The following is an 18,232-nucleotide window of genomic DNA, read 5'->3' as shown; positions in this document are numbered from 1 at the left end:
GATTGCTTTGCTGCTGAATTTTTATGATCTTATACTACAGATCTGGCTCCACTTTTGTTAGAAGTTTATATGGAACCATTAAATACTGGAAAGCTGGCGATGGCAATCAAAAGATGGAGACACAATCCATGCTTTTTGGGGTGGTGTTAAGATCCAAGAATTTTGGTTAATGGTTCAGAGTTGTATGTGTGATGTTTTGGGCACTCACATTTTACTTTGTCCCAGACTCTGTATTTTGGGTGATGGGGCGGTCATAAATTTGGGGCATAATCACTTTAAAAATTGGGTTCTGACCAGTCTCATGACTGGCAGGCAAATTATTTTAGTCGGATAGAGTGCCCTCATTTTCTGAGTGGTTTGTGGAAATGGGGAGGGTGTCAGCTTTTGAGTAGGTGGCGAGTATAATGAGTGGTGGTGGTGTAGTGGTCTAAAGCACTAAACTGTTAAGCAGAAGGTCGCTGGTTCAATCCCCACAGCCACCACCATTGTGTCCTTGAGCAAGGCACTTAACTCCAGGTTGCTCCTGGGGGATTGCCCCTGTAATAAGGGCTCTATAAGTCGCTTTGGATAAAAGCGTCTGCCAAATGCATAAATGTAAATGTAAGTATAAGGCTGGGGTTTTAGGACTTATTATATAGGATTATATTATGTATGTGTGTGTGTGTGTGCCCACAGGGGTGTTCGTTGGGGGTCGGATGGGAATGGGGAGGGATAGTAGTGGGGGTTGAATGTGAAATATTGATTTGTTGTGTATATATATGTTGGGTTTTCTTTGTTGTGTATATATGAATCAATAAAAAATATTAATTGCAAAAAAAACAAAAAAAAGACATTAATTGATTGACTGGAGTCGTGTGGATTACTTTTATGCTGCCTAAATATGCCTTTTGGACCAGCAAATAGCCAGCAGCCTGATGGCGCCCGTTTACTTACATTTTAAGAACCTACAGAGCTACATTTTTCAAAAAATCTTAATTTGTGTTCTGCTGAAGAAAGACAGTTATACACATCTGGGATGGCATCAGGGTAAGTGAATAAAGAGAGAATTTTCAGTTTTGGGTGAACTATTCCTTTAAGATAATGACTCCTGTGCATGTTGCAGCATGTCCCTTTACATCACAAACACACACGCACTAGAGCACACATTCACTCAGGTATGCCTCAGTCTGCACTGTCATCTCTTTCAGGAGATTTCCACATCCCATTCACAGCCGTGTACAGAACAGTTGGCTTTAAAGAGGCAGAAGCTCAGATCTACCTGAACACTGTCCCCATCACTGCTAAGATTCTAGATGTGGAGAGGTTCACCAGGACCCAAGATCGCTTCAATATCTCGAAACACAGGAGCGTTTCCAAGGTCTTTGAAGCACATAAACACTTTTCAATTTGTGTCTAAAAGGCATATATGACCAAAAAATTACAATTCTGTCATCATTCACCAAACCTTGTGTTGTTTCAAACCTGTATGATTTTCTTTTTTCTCTGGAACACAAAAGTAGATGTTAGTCAGAATGTTAGCCTGTAACCATTTAAATTAGATCTGTTTTTCAAAGGTGATTTGCGACTGAGATTAACATTCTGCCTGACTTCTTTTGTGTTCAATGGAATAAAGAGAGTCAGATGGATTTGGAATAGCATGAGGGAGAGTAAATTATGACAGCGGTTTCAGTTATGTGTGAACTAACCCTTAAGATGAAGGTTCAAAGATATTACCTATAACAGATCTGATGTCACTGCTGTGACCACAGGCAATGCCAGCAGTGTTTAAAATGGAGCTTAAACATGGGAACTTCACCTGGGTGGTGAAAAGGAAAGAGAAGCACTTCATGGAGCTGCACAAAGAGCTTCTTCGCTACAAGACCCTCATGAGGATCCCATTACCCACCCGAAGGTCAGACGCCTGTCTGTAATTTTAACTCACTCAATTACCATATGCACACCTGATATTAACATATTTTTCAGCTGATCCAATCACAAGTAGACAGTGCTAAATACAGGTTGCAATCTCAGTTTTATAAGGTTCTATCCTCTAGTATTTTAGTAAAAAAGGAGTTAAACACATATACCTAGTCAATGAAGGACACACCATTTGGGCCCATTTGTTTTGTATTTATTTATAGACCCTTATCATACTATGGTCTCGAGGTGTAAATGGGGTCCAGAATGTTTTGTGATTCATTTAAAGTTAAACCAAACACTTGGTTGCTTGCATGTGACTTTAAAAAAATAACCATTACATTGAAAGGTTTGGAGAAACATATACAGACTTCACAAATAATTTGCTGGGATAAAAGAAGGATCTGGAATTAAGGGGTGCCCAGGGCACAAATGCCCCCAAAATTCAAAATGTGGGGGCCAGAAATGCAATTGTAATTTTTTTTTTTTTTTTTTGTAACATCTGGTCAGGTTCTTAATATTCTCTTATAGTTCTACTTATACATATTATGTCAAAAATATTACTTAATGTTGATTTAATTCTTAAGTGGTAATACATTTATAATTATAAATCAATTGAATTAACTTATTCTATATCATCCCACAAGTCAAATATGTTTCATGGTAGATTATTAGGAAAAAATATATGCACTCATAAATGCCCTAAAAATCTAATCCAAGGTGCAAAAATGGCCCCTTCATGTAAAACTAAATTTTTTAATAAAAGTGTCTGCAAAATAGTTAAAAGTATGTCAAGCACACGTATCTAAAAAAAAAAACAACATTCAAGATGGGGCCCAAATGGTGTCTTTCACTTTCACGGTTAATTTTAAGGCGCATAGGTGCTATGAAAATCCTCTGTTTTAAGCGACCAGTCTATACAAGCACAATTATGTTGACTCAATGGCGTGAGTTGGGGGGGGCGGGACTATCTCTTTATTTGACCAATGGCAGACAGGGGGCATATTCAGAAAGTTGTTTTGAAAAAAGTTTATTTTTGCAATTCCATTTGTTGGTGCTAGTTTTGCAGAAATGACGTACTTCAGCTTTAACTTCTTTTCTATACTCACCTTGTTCATTTAGTACAGTTACTTGCAAAAAATAACTATGAGCATCCTGCTTAGAACATCTTTAGTTGTGTGTATGTATGTATATGTATATATATATATATATATATATATATATATATATATATATATATATATATATATATATATACATATACATATATATATATATATATATATATATACATATATATACATACATATATTTCAATCATATATTCAGTCATATATGGCTGAACTCCGGTATTCATGCAGTCATATAGGTTCTAATTTGTTGTTGCTGTTGTAACCGAAGCACGAGCTGTAAAGGCATAGCCCTCTTACGGAAAGGGGGCAGGGAGCAGCAGCTCATTTGCATTTAAAGAGACACACACGAAAACAATGTGTTTTTGATTCCACCCAAAAAGAGGCATTTATAACATGGTATAAAAAAATTGTCCGTGGGGTATTTTGAGCTGAAACTTCAGACAAATTCTGAGGACACCTGAGACTTATATTACATCTTGTAAAAAGGGGCATAATAGGTCTCCTTTAAAATGCAGACTTTTCTGTGCTTACTGTCTAACTTGATAATTGACATCCAATCATGAATTCAGAGACCCTCCCCTTGAAATCACCAATTGTCACAGGAAACGCATGTTAATGCAAGTTATAAATGGTGATGTAACTCCCCTGACCACTTAAGTTTGAATAACCCAAGACGGGTGTTAATACTAGATGTAAACATGGCCTGTCGGTTGATACTCATTCTGAGCTGGTATATTTTTCACTTCCTCTGTGCTTGTTTTTTCTCTGTTGTTTTTCTCCAAGTACCTTCTTACTATGCCTATTTTCTCTGTTGTCCTTTCTCTCACTCCTACTCTTTTCCCTTTTTTGTCTCACCCTCTTTTCTCAGATTACATGGCTATTCATTTTAATTGATACACATTTCCCTTTGTTAGTGTTCCTTCTTCTCTCTCAGACCTTGACATCTCTGTCTTTCTGTCAGCCATACGGTGAGAAGGAAGAGCATCAAACGGAGCGAGGTGAGGCAGATGCCCATTCTGCCTCGAGGAGGCGGAGAGGAGCTGGCGCGAGAGGAGCAAGTGTCCAGTAGGAAGGTGAGTGTCTCTGGTGTGCCAACTGCACCACCAAACCTTGGTCACATGATTAGAAAGTGGGCATTCACAATGTTGAGCATGACGCAATCTTTATCGTCATAAGGCATGCGAGTGTGTGGTTGGGTCTCTCCCACATTACAACGATTTTGTGGTCTAGAACATGTACTAACAACACTCACTTGAGACTTTGCTTTTCACATCATCGAGTATGAGTCACATGAGGATGAGTTCACAGAATATGCTACAATACCTAAGTAAGTCTAGATGATGAGATCAACAGTGTCTGCACACTTTTATTGTGGCCTGGGTTTTAGAACTATTTTCACATTCATTTTCTCTATAAGTAATGCTGGTAATTCTTCAATAAAGAGATCTTCTAAGCCAGGGGTGCCCACACTTTTTTGTGATGATCTACTTTTAAATGACCAACTCAATAAGATCTACCAACTAAAAAAAACACAGTTTTAATTTAAAATAAGAAAATGCTTGTTGGGACTACTGCATGTATCCCTAAATGGAATTCATCTTCTAATTAATAAAAAAATATATAATAATGTTCAATGTTGATATCATTCAGTTTTAAAACTAAACCCAAAACACCTACAGCACAATAGATTACAATAGCCAGGGCATTTACCATATTCTGATGATGAGTAAATATTGACCAGGCGAGTTTTGTTTATTCAGTTGCCATGACAACTAGGTTTGCGCATACGCCTTCCAAGGACTTCTGAGAACAGAGCGAAATTGCGATACTACTGCCCGGATTAGGCAAAACTGTCTCATCTGGGCAGTAGTATCGCAATTTCGCTCTGTTCTCAGAAGTTCTTGAAGGCGCCAGATGCAAAACCTAGTTGTCATGGCAACTGAATAAACAAACCTCGCCTGGTCAATATTTACTCGCCAAGTGCAAGTCAGACAGAAACTAAAAGATGGAAAGACATTATATTTATTTGTAATAAAATTTAACGAAAGTACATTTAAATTTTGTGCGATCTACCAGCATTGCCTTTGCGATCGACTGGTAGATCGCGATCAACGTATTGGGCACCCCTGTTCTAAGCCTTTAAGCAAACTAAGCTGTACTGCCATGAATCAAAACATTTCAAAACATTTATTTTATTTGAAGCAAAAAAAGAAACGAGACCAAGGCAAAAGAATTTGACCTTAATGTCTTTTAGTAGTGAATTAATGAACAACTCAAATATAGTTCAATAATACACCGCAAATTATATGAATGAATCAAATCAGTCTTTTTTTTTATGTTTTTATTTTTATTAAAAACACTGCTGTATTTTATACTACGCTGCGCTACAACGTTCTATATGAACTAATGTTTGGTTGGTTGCTACATGGCTTGTTAACATTAACTAGCCTGCAAAAACTCACTACGATTCTGCTTGCCATGCCATTTCTATGTTTACAGCGACTTCTCTGATTGGTGGATCTTGCTTCAGAATTCTGGGTAGTGTAGTCGTTTAATGAAAATGTGGCAATTAAACACAGTTTTTAAAAAATGAATGAAGTTGAAATCACTCTGGCTTGCGGCTTTTATCTTTTATATATATATATATAATAAATTAATTTATAATAATTTTCGGTATGGAAATTTTGAATGGAATTACTTCTTGAACCCTATTGTGGTCCATCAACAAAGAAAACAATTATTCAAATGTATTTAACTTGTTTTTCAGAAACAACTGGAAGACTACCTAAACAAGCTGCTGAGGATGGCAATGTACCGAAAATACTATGCAACCGTAAGCTCACGCTTTATCTTTGTACCTTGTGGAATGAATGTTGGGAGTTCTGGCCTGATGGAGTTCACATTGTGTTATCTTTAATGAAGCAGCAGTGTGAGGATCAATATTACAGATGGAGACTGTGTGTCCTGACCGTGCTAATGTGCAGGTCTCTCAGCTCAGTGCTGGCAATTTCAGCAGCTTTAATCAAGGACATCTCTAATTCTCTGCCTTCTCTCTCTTTCTCTCTCAAATTCCTTGTTTCTTTCTCTTTCATACTCTCTCAGGGTCAGGATAGCTGAGGATTTAGTGTCAACTTCTTTTAATTGAAGATGCATCTCAGTCTCGCTGGTATTAAGCAGAATTGTTTATTTTTTCTAGATGGAGTTTATTGATGTGAGCCAGTTGTCCTTCATTCAAGATCTGGGCCCAAAGGGCTTGTAAGAACACCCTCTTTCTGTTTTGCAGTACTGTTTTATTATTGCCTTACAGTGAATGATAATTTAAAACTAATGGCACAATAATTTTTGGCTATGCTTAGATTCTTGTTTAGAGGGTGAATCTCATGAAAACATGTCAGATTAATATTTCACCTCAAAATATAAATTATTTAATATTAATTAATAATTATTTTAATTTTGCATTTATAAATTAAGCCATTTTTAGATATTTTTTGCATTGTGACATTAATTTCTTTGACAATCAAGTATCCATACCCCCTGCCCCATTTGTATTTATTTATTTATTTATTTGTAATTTTCATTATTCTCAGTGATTCTCATTATATCATTACTGTGAGAGTCTTATTCTACCATTTGTTTTTTGTAATCCATCAGTTTTTTCCCTACTACAAGCAGCACAAATTAAAGGAAGTTTGACAAATACTACCATGATTTGTTAATACTTTACCATTTAAATAATTTAAATCATAATTTTTTTACAATACAGTAATACTAATGAGAGGTGGTGTGCTTAATTGTCATTAATTTTTTTTTTGGAATAAAAACATCATAATACAAATAATGTTCCTAAAAGTAGGCTTAATTTTCTTTACACAAAATTGTATTCATTGCATCATTTCTCATTCTTATGGTTATTTAAAGAAGACTAATGCCATGTTTGTTTCTTTCAGAGAAGGCATTGTTTATAAAAGGTCAGGAGGTCACCGTATCCCCAGCCTCAACTGCTTTGGCCACAATGAAATCTTCTACCGCTGGTCCAAGAGGTCAGTCACTGCATTTGTTAAAACACTCAAATTGTTCATGCAACACAAACTAATTTGCTGAATCTCTCCCCCATGTCCGCTGCAATAGAAGATAAGTACATTAATGCAATGAGGCTGTGCATTTTACTTTGAGCTTTAACATTTTTTAAAGCAGTGTAATCTGTGACAAAACAAAATGGGAGAGAGTGAATGTCCGTGCACACACATTACTGTCCCTTTGAGTCTCACATGCTGTTTATCTCTTGTTCAACTGATACTATGCTATTTTCATGCTCTGATTAAACTGACACCGTAACACTGCTTCCACTTCTCTCTGTATAATAGCACTTTAAGTAAGCTTACTTTTAGGCTAGGTTTGACCTCATGGTTATCATATCATAACTAATACTGAAGTAACTTGTGCTCTGTGTTAAGGTGGCTGGTTATGAAGGACTCGTTCCTACTGTACATGAAGCCAGACACAGGTGCGATTTCATTTGTCCTGCTGGTAGACAACGAGTTTAGCATCAAAATGGACTCCAAACAAACAGAGACCAAACATGGAGTAAGCATAGAAAATCTGTCCAGGTGTGTTCTCTTAGATTATTACTCTCCTACTTCATAATTATCATCTCCTACTCCTTTTCTCCTTCTCTTCCTCCTTCACAGTTTCTGCAATAAAATGACCTAAAATCTAAAAATATAGACCATTTCATGGAGGAAAACAATAACAATGCTATTGGCTTGGGAGCGCTTCAGGTATAATTTCCAGATCCTATAAATAAGGCTCTGAGTTAATTTATTTTGTCAAAGAACATCAAATGTTTACCTGAAGTGACTTATCCAGACGTGTTGTTGATACTGAACGTCTATGTGAGAAAAGCAATGAAATTGTATCATAGTGTAGATTACTTCCTCTGCGGAGAGATATTCTATATTAATATTGGATTGCTCCTGTTAAAATCAACAAAGCCGTTCAACGAACTGTCTGAGTGACCTACTGCGGACAAGGGAAGGATTTATTTTTTAATTATAAAAATACCTAATTACATTTACATTTAGTCATTTAGCAAACGCTTTTTCTTTTTTTTTTTAAAGCGACTTACAAATGAGCAATATTTCATACAGAAGTCAACAATATCTTCAGTGCCAAGTTCTCATAGTGGCTGGAGTAGTACAGATGCTAGTGCAGAAGAAGAGACAGACAAGGATTTTTAATTGTTAAATAGTATGTGCATTTAGTGTGGATTGGTTAAGTGCTCACAGAACAGATGTGTTTTCAACTGGTTCGACTGGACCGCCAGATGCCGCTCATTCATTGACTACAGAGAGCAAGTTGGGACATAGACCTGGAGGAGTGAATTGAAGTAAAAGGGTGCTGTTCCATTGACTGTCGTGAAGGTCAGAGTCAAATCATTGAATTTGATGCGGGCAGCTACTGGCAGCTGGTGAAGTGAAATCAAGAGTTAGGTGGCGTGAGCCCACTTTGGCTGATTGATGCCCAGGCACGCTGCAGCATTCTGGACCCTCTGCAGTGGCTTAATCCTGCTAGCTGAGAGACCTGCCAACAGGGCATTACAGTAGTCCAGTCTTGAAATGAGCAGAGCTTTGATCAGGAGCTGTGTAGCATATTCAGACAAAAAAATTCATTATAAAAGCGCCTGCTAAATAGGGGGCCTGGGTAGCTCAGCAGTGTTGACGCTGACTACCAACCCAGGAGTTGCGAGTTCGAATCCAGGGTGTGCTGAGTGACTCCAGCCAGGTCTCCTTAGCAACCAAATTGGCCAGGTTGCTAGGGAGGATAGAGTCACATAGGGTAACCTCTTCGTGATTGTGATTAGTCATTCTTGCTCTCATTGGGGCATGTGGTAAGTTGTGCGTATATCATGGAGTGTGGTGTCGTGCACAACAAGCCTCGAGCTAAAATGCACGGATAGTCTGTCTCAGAATTCGCCGCCCGGATTGAGGTGAGTAACCGCGCCACCACACTGACCGACTAAGTAGTGGGAATTGGCATTCCAAATTGGGAGAAAAGTGGATAAAAAAAGAAGTGTCTGCTAAATAACTAAAAGTGATAGAAAATTTCTTGCACAGCTTTGTTCATAATTAAAGAAATCTATTGTCAGTTTTAGAGATCTACCTATCAAACTTACAATTAGTTGGCATACATTTTGTTCACCTACCAGAGATAAGACGTGTGCTACAGGTGTTAGTAGGGTTAGTTAGGTGTCAGTATGAGTGATGCGCCTCCCACTGATGTTTTGAATAAGTATGACAACTAGAAGGAAATGTTTACGGAACAAAGACATCACTTCTTTAAACCGATGAATAGTCCTTGAAATGGTCTATAATATATATATATATATATATATATATATATATATATAATATCAGTATTCTTTTCATATCGGATATCTCTGTTATGTGAGTGCATCATCTTATAAATGCTTGGTATTTGTGTGTGTCTTTTGTGAAGGAAACTGGTGCTAAAATTCACTAGTTACAGACATGCACGATGGTGGGGACAGGCCATTGAAAGCTTTGTCAAGAAACATGGCAAGGCCTTTTTAAGGAACCACCGCTTTGGATCTTTTGCCAGGGAGGAGGAGAACATACCATCTAAATGGTAAATTTCATTTCAGCCAACACATCTAATTGTTCCTGTTTTAGGCAAATACAGAGATTTTCTCTTTGGTGTCCTGTCAGATTTCTGTTTCATCCACTACCTTGTGATGTCTTGGAAAAATATTTTCATTCCTGAAATTTTAATTTATGACTGTCCAGGTATGTGAATGGCAAAACCTACATGGAGGATGTTGCAAATGCACTGGAGGAGGCCAGAGAAGAGATCTTCATCACAGACTGGTGGTATGTATGTTCACATTGTTAACCCTTCAACAAGAACATACATTGTTTCATTTCTGCTGAGAAATGTACCTTATTAAAGCTGAAGTGAGCATTTTCTGTGACGCTAGCGTCAGCATATGTAATTACTGTTTTCAAAGTTTTCCCAAACTCTCTTGCTGTCTTCCATTGATTGGAAAAACAGATGCCAAACTCACACTATTGAACCTATATTGCTGAACCAATGGCTGGTTGGGATGCTCAAACAAAGAGGGAAATGTTTTGTAGCACTACAGAATTTCAGTATTGACACTTATTGGGGTAATTAACCTCTATGTGCCTCACATTTGTTTATGCACATTAAGCTGGGATTGGCGAAAGTATCAACATTTTAAAGAATTATTTACACGCTTCACCTTTAACTGGACTGTGAAATATCTAGCTTTTTACAATTCTACTAATTTTCAACTAAATGCACTGGTTGTGCAAGTGTAAAGCCTGTGGAATTGGACAGGCCAGGCTCAGTGTGTGAGGTTTATTTTAGACAGCTGGACTAGTCTCATGAGCAGTACCTCTCACTTCACTGGTTTTGAGTTTCCAGCCCTACTTATTTCAGAAATATCTCTCCTGGAATAGACTTAGTGGTCTGATCCTGTCTGTGTGTCAGGGGTGGATGGTTATGGTAGAGAAACCTGAATATCTAAATATGTGTTTTTCGTGTAGTTTTAATGAATTCCACTGATTTTACACCACAAGCGTTTTTATCTTCATGCTTGTAGAGTACAAAAGTTCAAACATTTATTTGATGTACTTAAAGTCAACATAAAACTACATTCTAAACCCCATATTACTTGGGTAATATAATGTATTTCCAAATGAAACAGGATATTCAACAACAGAAGATTAAAAAAAATGTAGGCTGTGAAAAGTGGATGTAAGTTGGCAATTCTGGAGGACTTCTCCACCACAGCACCTGTTGAAAATTCTCTTTTAATTTACTCGCACTCATTCCATCTCAGATGTGTATGACTTTATTTCTTCTGCTGAACACGCTCGGTAGGTCCTCACAATGCAAGTCAACAGGGTCCAAAACTTTGAAGTTCGAAAAGCAAATAAAGGCAGCATAAAAGGAATCTATACAACTCCAGTGTTTTAATCCATATCTTCAGAAGCAATATGATAGTTGTGGGTGAGAAACAGATCAATATTTAAGTCCTTTCTTTTGCCATAAATCTCCACTATATTAAACAGCCCTCCTAAGCACTCTTCTCTCCTAAGAGTTCTTCTTGTGTTTTTGATGATTCACGTTCTTCATGCATATCACCACCTACTGGGCTGGGAAAATAACTTATAATAAAAAAGGACTTAAATATTGATTTTCACCCACACCAATTTGATCATTTCTGAAGATATGGATTAAACCACTGGATTAATTTTATAATGCCTTTATGTTATTTCTGAACTTCAAAGATTTGGTCCTGTTGACTTGAATTGTATGGACCTATAGAGCTGAGATATTCTTCTAAAAACCTTAATTTGTGTTAGGCAGAAGAAAGGAAGTCATACACATCTGGGATGGCATGAGGGTGAGTAAATGATCAGAGAATTAGAATTTTTGGGTGAACTATTCGTTTAAGCATCCTTGACGTCTGCTGATAAGTAAAAAGTATTTTCAGATGCGGTGCACCACATTGCAAGTCATCATATATTGATGAAAAATTACAAAGACAAAAGTTTTGTCTCTGGAATAACATTCCCTGATTAATCATGCATAATGAAACCAGGAATGTGTATTAAGAAGTAAATGTGGTGTTTTGATTTTGTGTTGACTTTAAAGGTGTGTTTGTGGTACTGTATACGAGTTCCTGCTCATTGTGTTTCTGGTGTGCAGGCTGAGTCCTGAGATCTTTCTTAAGAGGCCTGTGGTAGAGGGTAATCGCTGGCGGCTAGACTGCATTCTGAAACGCAAGGCTGTAAGTCCCCTGAACATTATTCAGTGCAGTTTTCCCTTGCCCTTGTCAAATAGTGTCATGCTTATAATTTCACATTAATGTAATTATTAAGTAGTGAAATTAATTTAAACTCTCATAACTGAATTAATCAAGAATGTTCTTTATGAACTGAGATTAACCTTATTTTGAGGCTGGATTTAAATCATTTTTCTTTGTCTTTTAGCAACAAGGAGTGAGGATCTTTGTCATGCTGTATAAGGAAGTGGAGCTGGCTCTCGGCATCAATAGTGAATACAGCAAAAGAACACTAATACACCTTCACCCAAACATCAAGGTAACGTGTGCGCCCCTGTGTGACTTTTAAATGGTTGGTATAATGAGGTATCAAAATGTCCTTGATCTTTTTAAGATAAAAGAGTTCATTTTGCTGTGAAAACATAATGTAAGTTTCAGAACTGAGAAGTTACATTTATAAACTCCAAAACGACCATTAATTGAAACCAAGCTGCAAAAATGTCTTATATTGAAATCCTCTGGTTTAAGACATCAGAAGCCTGTAACATTAACCACTGACAATTACACGTCAATGCCGAATTTATTCGGTGTTTAGATATTTGGCCTGGCGAGTCATTGTGAGGTAATTTATGTAGCCTACTATAGATGCCATGTGGGACAATCTGCCAAACATAGTATTGTTCCTAGTTCCAAATGTGTAGCTCTTGTTACTCCAAATATCCTTCCAAAGGCTCCCAATGTTTGGAAAACAGTGGATGAAGTTAATTTTTAACAATTCCCAATCATTTAGTCAGTTCTTAGTTTATTCAGCACATTTCAGTGTGGTTTTATTCTTTTGTGATCCTCTCAAAATGTAGTGTAGGCTTTACAAAGAGGCAGTTATTAAAGGATGGAGCAGTAAAACATATAGTTTACACAACAACAAACCCACATTCTGGCCAAAAAAGAAGCAAACTGCTGTTGCTAATTTCATATGTGTAGGGGTAGTTTCTATAAGTCAAACCAGCAAAGACTGACAGTTTTATTCTCAGAGTCCAAAAGAGGGTGGAAAATGGTTTGGCTTTGAAATTTAAAATGTTTAAATTATGACTTTTTGGTTCAGAAATCTTGACTGACATTAAACATTTACCTTTAAACCTTGATAACCTACTTGTGCATATATCCTTTGACACAATATTGTAACTGTTCTTCCCTGTCAACAGGTGATGAGACACCCTGATCACGTCTCCTCCTCTGTCTACTTATGGGCACACCACGAGAAGATAGTAGTGATCGACCAATCAGTTGCTTTCGTGGGGGGAATTGATCTAGCATATGGTCGTTGGGATGACCGGGAGCACCGTCTCATAGATGTAGGAAGTGTAACACGCTCTGTTGCCCAAGCCATAGAGCAGGTAAGAGACATCATCTCCATACACGCAGACACAACCAGTCAAAAAGTTTACCACATCAGCTTATACTGCTTTAGTACTTCATCAAAACTATGAAATAACACAAATAGATGTATGGGAATCTTATCTTTTAGCTTCTTAAAAGTAGCCACCCTTTGCCTAGATTACAGCTCTGTATTCTCTCTTAAGCATATGTTTTTAGATTAAAAGGTTTTTAAGGTCCGTTGAGTGTGTCGAAATCCTCATAGGCGCCTAAAAAGTTATAGCCATGTCTTCAGCCAATTATTACTTTATTTTGCTTCATTATTGGATCCATTCTCATAGATGGCACACCTACAGTATGTCATTATGTCTTTGAAATTAATGACTGTTTCTAGATGTTTCTGCTAGTTAAAATTAAATGGAATTATATTTGTTTTGGGACTTAGGAACTGAATTCATCCACGCCCAAGAAAAAAAGTTCCTCGGGTGGAAATGGCAGCCGCTCAATGGTTGATGATACTGTGGACCTGCCCAAACTCAAGGGCATTGGTCGCACTCGCAAGGCACATTTTAGCATTTACCATCACCTCCAACGTGGCCTTCACCATGCCGACAGCATCAGCAGCACTGACAGCTCTAAGAGTAAGAAGTTCTGCTGTAACTAGCCTTAAAGGGATATTTCACCCAAATATTTTTATTATTTCATCATTTACTCACCCTCATGCCATCCCAGATGTGCATGACTTTCTTTCTTCTGCAGAACACAATTCAAGATTTTTTTGAAGGATATCTCCTCTCTGTTGGTCCTCACAATGCAAGTGAATGGTGGCCAGACCTCAGAAGGTCCAAAAAGCACATAAAGAGATCATAAAAGTAATCCAGATGACTCCAGTCATTAAATCCATATCTTCTGAAGCTATGTGATATGTGGTGTAATAGGTGAAGATTTATAGTAAGAAAAAAAAAGGACTTAAATATTGATCTGTTTCTCACCCACATCTATTGTATCACCTCTGGAGACATGGATTTAAACACTGGAGTCATATAGATAACGTTTATGCTGCCTTTATGTCCTTTATGGACCTTAGTGTTCTGGTCACCATTCACTTGAATTGTGAGGACCAACATTGCTGAGCATTTCTTCTAAAAATCTTTATTTGTGTTCTGCAGAAGAAAGAAAGTCATACACATCTGGGATAGCATGGGTGTGAGTAAATTATGACCGAATTTTCATTTTTAGGTGAACTATTCCTTTAAAGAAAGAAACAAGCCTGTGTTTACTGAATCCACAATACAGTCTGTGTGCACAGTTTATTTGTGTTATGTTCAGTGTCTGCTGATAACGAATTCCTCTGTGATCTTAACTTCAAACAGTTGCTTGGATAACAGCCACTTCAAACAGTTGTCTTTCTTAGGCAGCTCTGTGCCGTTCTTTAATGGATTATATTCAGATCACTTAAATGTTATGGATGTTTTCACACACCTGGGAAATGTGTTGGATTCTGACTGTGTCATCACCTTTACTAGACTTGCATGTGTTTGCAGTGTTTTCAGTGTTCAGTTTCTTCCGTTTTCGATGTGCAGTAATGCTTATCAGCCAGAGAGGGCTGATATTGGTATAGTTCTGGACATCTGGCTTGAGTGAGCACCCTTTTGTTTTCTTGGTTTAGCTCTCCCTGTTTGTTCACTCTGCCAGAGATCAAACATACTCTGTGTATAGGCCTTCTGCAGACGATTCGGTGTATTTCAGACTGCCTTAAAGAATAGCAGAGATATGCTTTCATGAAATTACTTTGACCTTAAATTTCTGCATCAGAGATTTGAACACATATTAACAAACTGTGGTGGGGGCAATTTCATTTGTCACAGATTTTATTTAACACTAAACACATGCATTTGCTATTAAAGTGGTCGTATCATGAGGAGTCAGCTTTTCCTTGATCTTTTGAGATATAAGATTTAATTGTACTATAAAAACATACCATAACTTTCAAAACTTGAAAATTTCTCCCTGACCCAAAAAGCCCATTTATCAAAATAAAGCTGCAAAAATGGCTCGTTATGGAATCCTATCGATTTATGATGTCAAAAAACTCAAAACATTCACATACAGTGAGGAAAATAAGTATTTGAACACCCTGCTATTTTGCAAGTTCTCCCACTTGGAAATCATGGAGGGGTCTGAAATTGTCATCGTAGGTGCATGTCCACTGTGAGAGACATAATCTAAAAAGAAAAATCCAGAAATCACAATGGATGATTTTTTATCTATTTATTTGTATGATACAGCTGCAAATAAGTATTTGAACACCTGTCTATCAGCTAGAATTCTGACCCTCAAAGACCTGTTAGTCTGCCTTTAAAATGTCCACCTCCACTCCATTTATTATCCTAAATTAGATGCACCTGTTTGAGGTCATAAAGACACCTGTCCACCCTATACAATCAGTAAGAATCCAACTACTAACATGGCCAAGACCAAAGAGCTGTCCAAAGACACTAGAGACAAAATTGTACACCTCCACAAGGCTGGAAAGGGCTACGGGGAAATTGCCAAGCAGCTTGGTGAAAAAAGGTCCACTGTTGGAGCAATCATTAGAAAATGGAAGAAGCTAAACATGTCAATGTCCCTCGGACTGGGGCTCCATGCAAGATCTCACCTCGTGGGGTCTCAATGATCCTAAGAAAGGTGAGAAATCAGCCCAGAACTACACGGGAGGAGCTGGTCAATGACCTGAAAAGAGCTGGGACCACCGTTTCCAAGGTTACTGTTGGTAATACACTAAGACGTCATGGTTTGAAATCATGCATGGCACGGAAGGTTCCCCTGCTTAAACCAGCACATGTCAAGGCCCGTCTTAAGTTTGCCAATGACCATTTGGATGATCCAGAGGAGTCATGGGAGAAAGTCATGTGGTCAGATGAGACCAAAATAGAACTTTTTGGTCATAATTCCACTAACCGTGTTTGGAGGAAGAAGAATGATGAGTACCATCCCAAGAACACCATCCCTACTGTGAAGCATGGGGGTGGTAGCATCATGCTTTGGGGGTGTTTTTCTGCACATGGGACAGGGCGACTGCACTGTATTAAGGAGAGGATGACCGGGGCCATGTATTGCGAGATTTTGGGGAACAACCTCCTTCCCTCAGTTAGAGCATTGAAGATGGGTCGAGGCTGGGTCTTCCAACATGACAATGACCCGAAGCACACAGCCAGGATAACCAAGAAGCATATCAAGGTTCTGGCTTGGCCTAGCCAGTCTCCAGACCTAAACCCAATAGAGAATCTTTGGAGGGAGCTCAAACTCCGTGTTTCTCAGCGACAGCCCAGAAACCTGACTGATCTAGAGAAGATCTGTGTGGAGGAGTGTGCCAAAATCCCTCCTGCAGTGTGTGCAAACTTGGTGAAAAACTACAGGAAACGTTTGACCTCTGTAATTGCAAACAAAGGCTACTGTACCAAATATTAACATTGATTTTCTCAGGTGTTCAAATACTTATTTGCAGCTGTATCATACAAATAAATAGTTAAAAAAATCATACATTGTGATTTCTGGATTTTTTTTTTAGATTATGTCTCTCACAGTGGACATGCACTTACGATGACAATTTCAGACCCCTCCATGATTTCTAAGTGGGAGAACTTGCAAAATAGCAGGGTGTTCAAATACTTATTTTCCTCACTGTATCATTGACCACATTTACTTGTTAAGAGCACATCATTTGGTATACAAGGTAATAAGGAGGAAGGAGGATAGATATAGATTAATAGATAAACAGAGCTGCCAAAGGCTGTCAAGCCTTCTACTGTTCCTGGCTGTGTCTAACTCCTATGGCTCATCATTCGAGGATGCCATTGTTAGGAAAGAGTGGCTGACATTTATTTTTAACAAGGTCTGCAATCATTTTGTTTAAATCAGTTTGAATGGCACATTTCAGCGCAGATTGTTTTGTGGATATTATATTATCTATATTATCGCAAACTACACCCAGAAAAAAATATTTTAAGATTTAAGCATTTCAATTTAATAACAAAATTCCATCAGATTAAATTTAGTAGTCTTTTAAAAAAATACTCAATTAAATTTTATGGAATTTTGTTATGAAATGTAAATGGGTAAATCTTTAAAATAGGAAAAAACATTTTTATAGTGTACTGTATATTGACCTGACATCAAACCCAGCAGCTCGTAAAATGCCCATTTAATTCTATTGGATCAAAGAGGATGGAAAATGGTCATGAAAAACTAAATAATGGCTGTTTTTGTTGTTATTTTGGTGGACCTCACAAAAATTACAATGTATGAGTAACAATGTGTGATGTGACCCCTCTAATTATTCAGTTTTAGGATTTGATATACTATTTTGAAGTACACTAAAATATACATACACTGGCTCTCATGCCATGCCTTTGTTATTACATGTTTGTCATGGAAATGGACAATTTAAATGTGTATGTAGTCTGATGTTTGCTTGGCTTATTGTTAGTTATTTTGTCATTTGACACTGGCATCTACTGCTAAACTGGTTCAGTTGTGACATGTACATGTTTCAGCATGTATATGTGTATAATGTATTCATAGCCTTTATTCTCTTCATGTGTACTGTATGTGTGCGCCTCCATTTCCATAGTTGCATACACCTTGATACAAGTAACTTGACTTTATGAACTGGCAGATTTAAAAGCCTTTTTTGTTGATTTCCAAGGATCAGTTTGTGTTGTACAGTGGTATTGTGTGTTTTGTGTCTACAGTGAGTGGCTCAGTGCACAGTCTGCAGACAGGAGTAGGAGAGCTTATGGGGAACACACGCTTCTGGCACGGCAAAGACTATTGCAACTTCGTCTACAAAGATTGGGTTCAGCTGGACAAGCCTTTTGATGGTAAGCCACATGTTTATTACCTGGCAGCTTTTGTTTTCTTCATTACATTAATCATTAACTCTGGTAATTAACTCTGGTAATCCAAGGTTCCCATTTTAAACACAGGGTTTATGTGA

The 18,232-nt window shown here is 37.6% G+C and overlaps 1 protein-coding gene across 1 annotated transcript in view; it reads left to right on the top strand.

The window, feature by feature from the left end:
* Window positions 1–18,232, top strand: part of LOC127644759 (phospholipase D1-like) — a 43,245-nt gene that overhangs the window by 13,271 nt on the left and 11,742 nt on the right. The window contains exons 3-16 of the mRNA XM_052128127.1: window positions 1,188–1,357; window positions 1,749–1,891; window positions 3,991–4,102; window positions 5,797–5,862; window positions 6,226–6,284; window positions 6,977–7,069; window positions 7,484–7,636; window positions 9,525–9,674; window positions 9,833–9,916; window positions 11,784–11,865; window positions 12,068–12,178; window positions 13,062–13,253; window positions 13,679–13,874; window positions 17,988–18,116. Coding sequence (XP_051984087.1) covers window positions 1,188–1,357; window positions 1,749–1,891; window positions 3,991–4,102; window positions 5,797–5,862; window positions 6,226–6,284; window positions 6,977–7,069; window positions 7,484–7,636; window positions 9,525–9,674; window positions 9,833–9,916; window positions 11,784–11,865; window positions 12,068–12,178; window positions 13,062–13,253; window positions 13,679–13,874; window positions 17,988–18,116 — 1,740 coding nt within the window. The remainder of the gene's footprint in view (window positions 1–1,187; window positions 1,358–1,748; window positions 1,892–3,990; window positions 4,103–5,796; window positions 5,863–6,225; window positions 6,285–6,976; window positions 7,070–7,483; window positions 7,637–9,524; window positions 9,675–9,832; window positions 9,917–11,783; window positions 11,866–12,067; window positions 12,179–13,061; window positions 13,254–13,678; window positions 13,875–17,987; window positions 18,117–18,232) is intronic.

Source organism: Xyrauchen texanus, chromosome 6 (genome assembly GCF_025860055.1).
Source record: "Xyrauchen texanus isolate HMW12.3.18 chromosome 6, RBS_HiC_50CHRs, whole genome shotgun sequence".
Lineage (NCBI taxonomy): Eukaryota > Metazoa > Chordata > Actinopteri > Cypriniformes > Catostomidae > Xyrauchen > Xyrauchen texanus.
The sequence above is the reverse complement of the archived record's forward strand: the minus strand, read 5'-3'. Positions and strand labels throughout refer to the sequence as shown.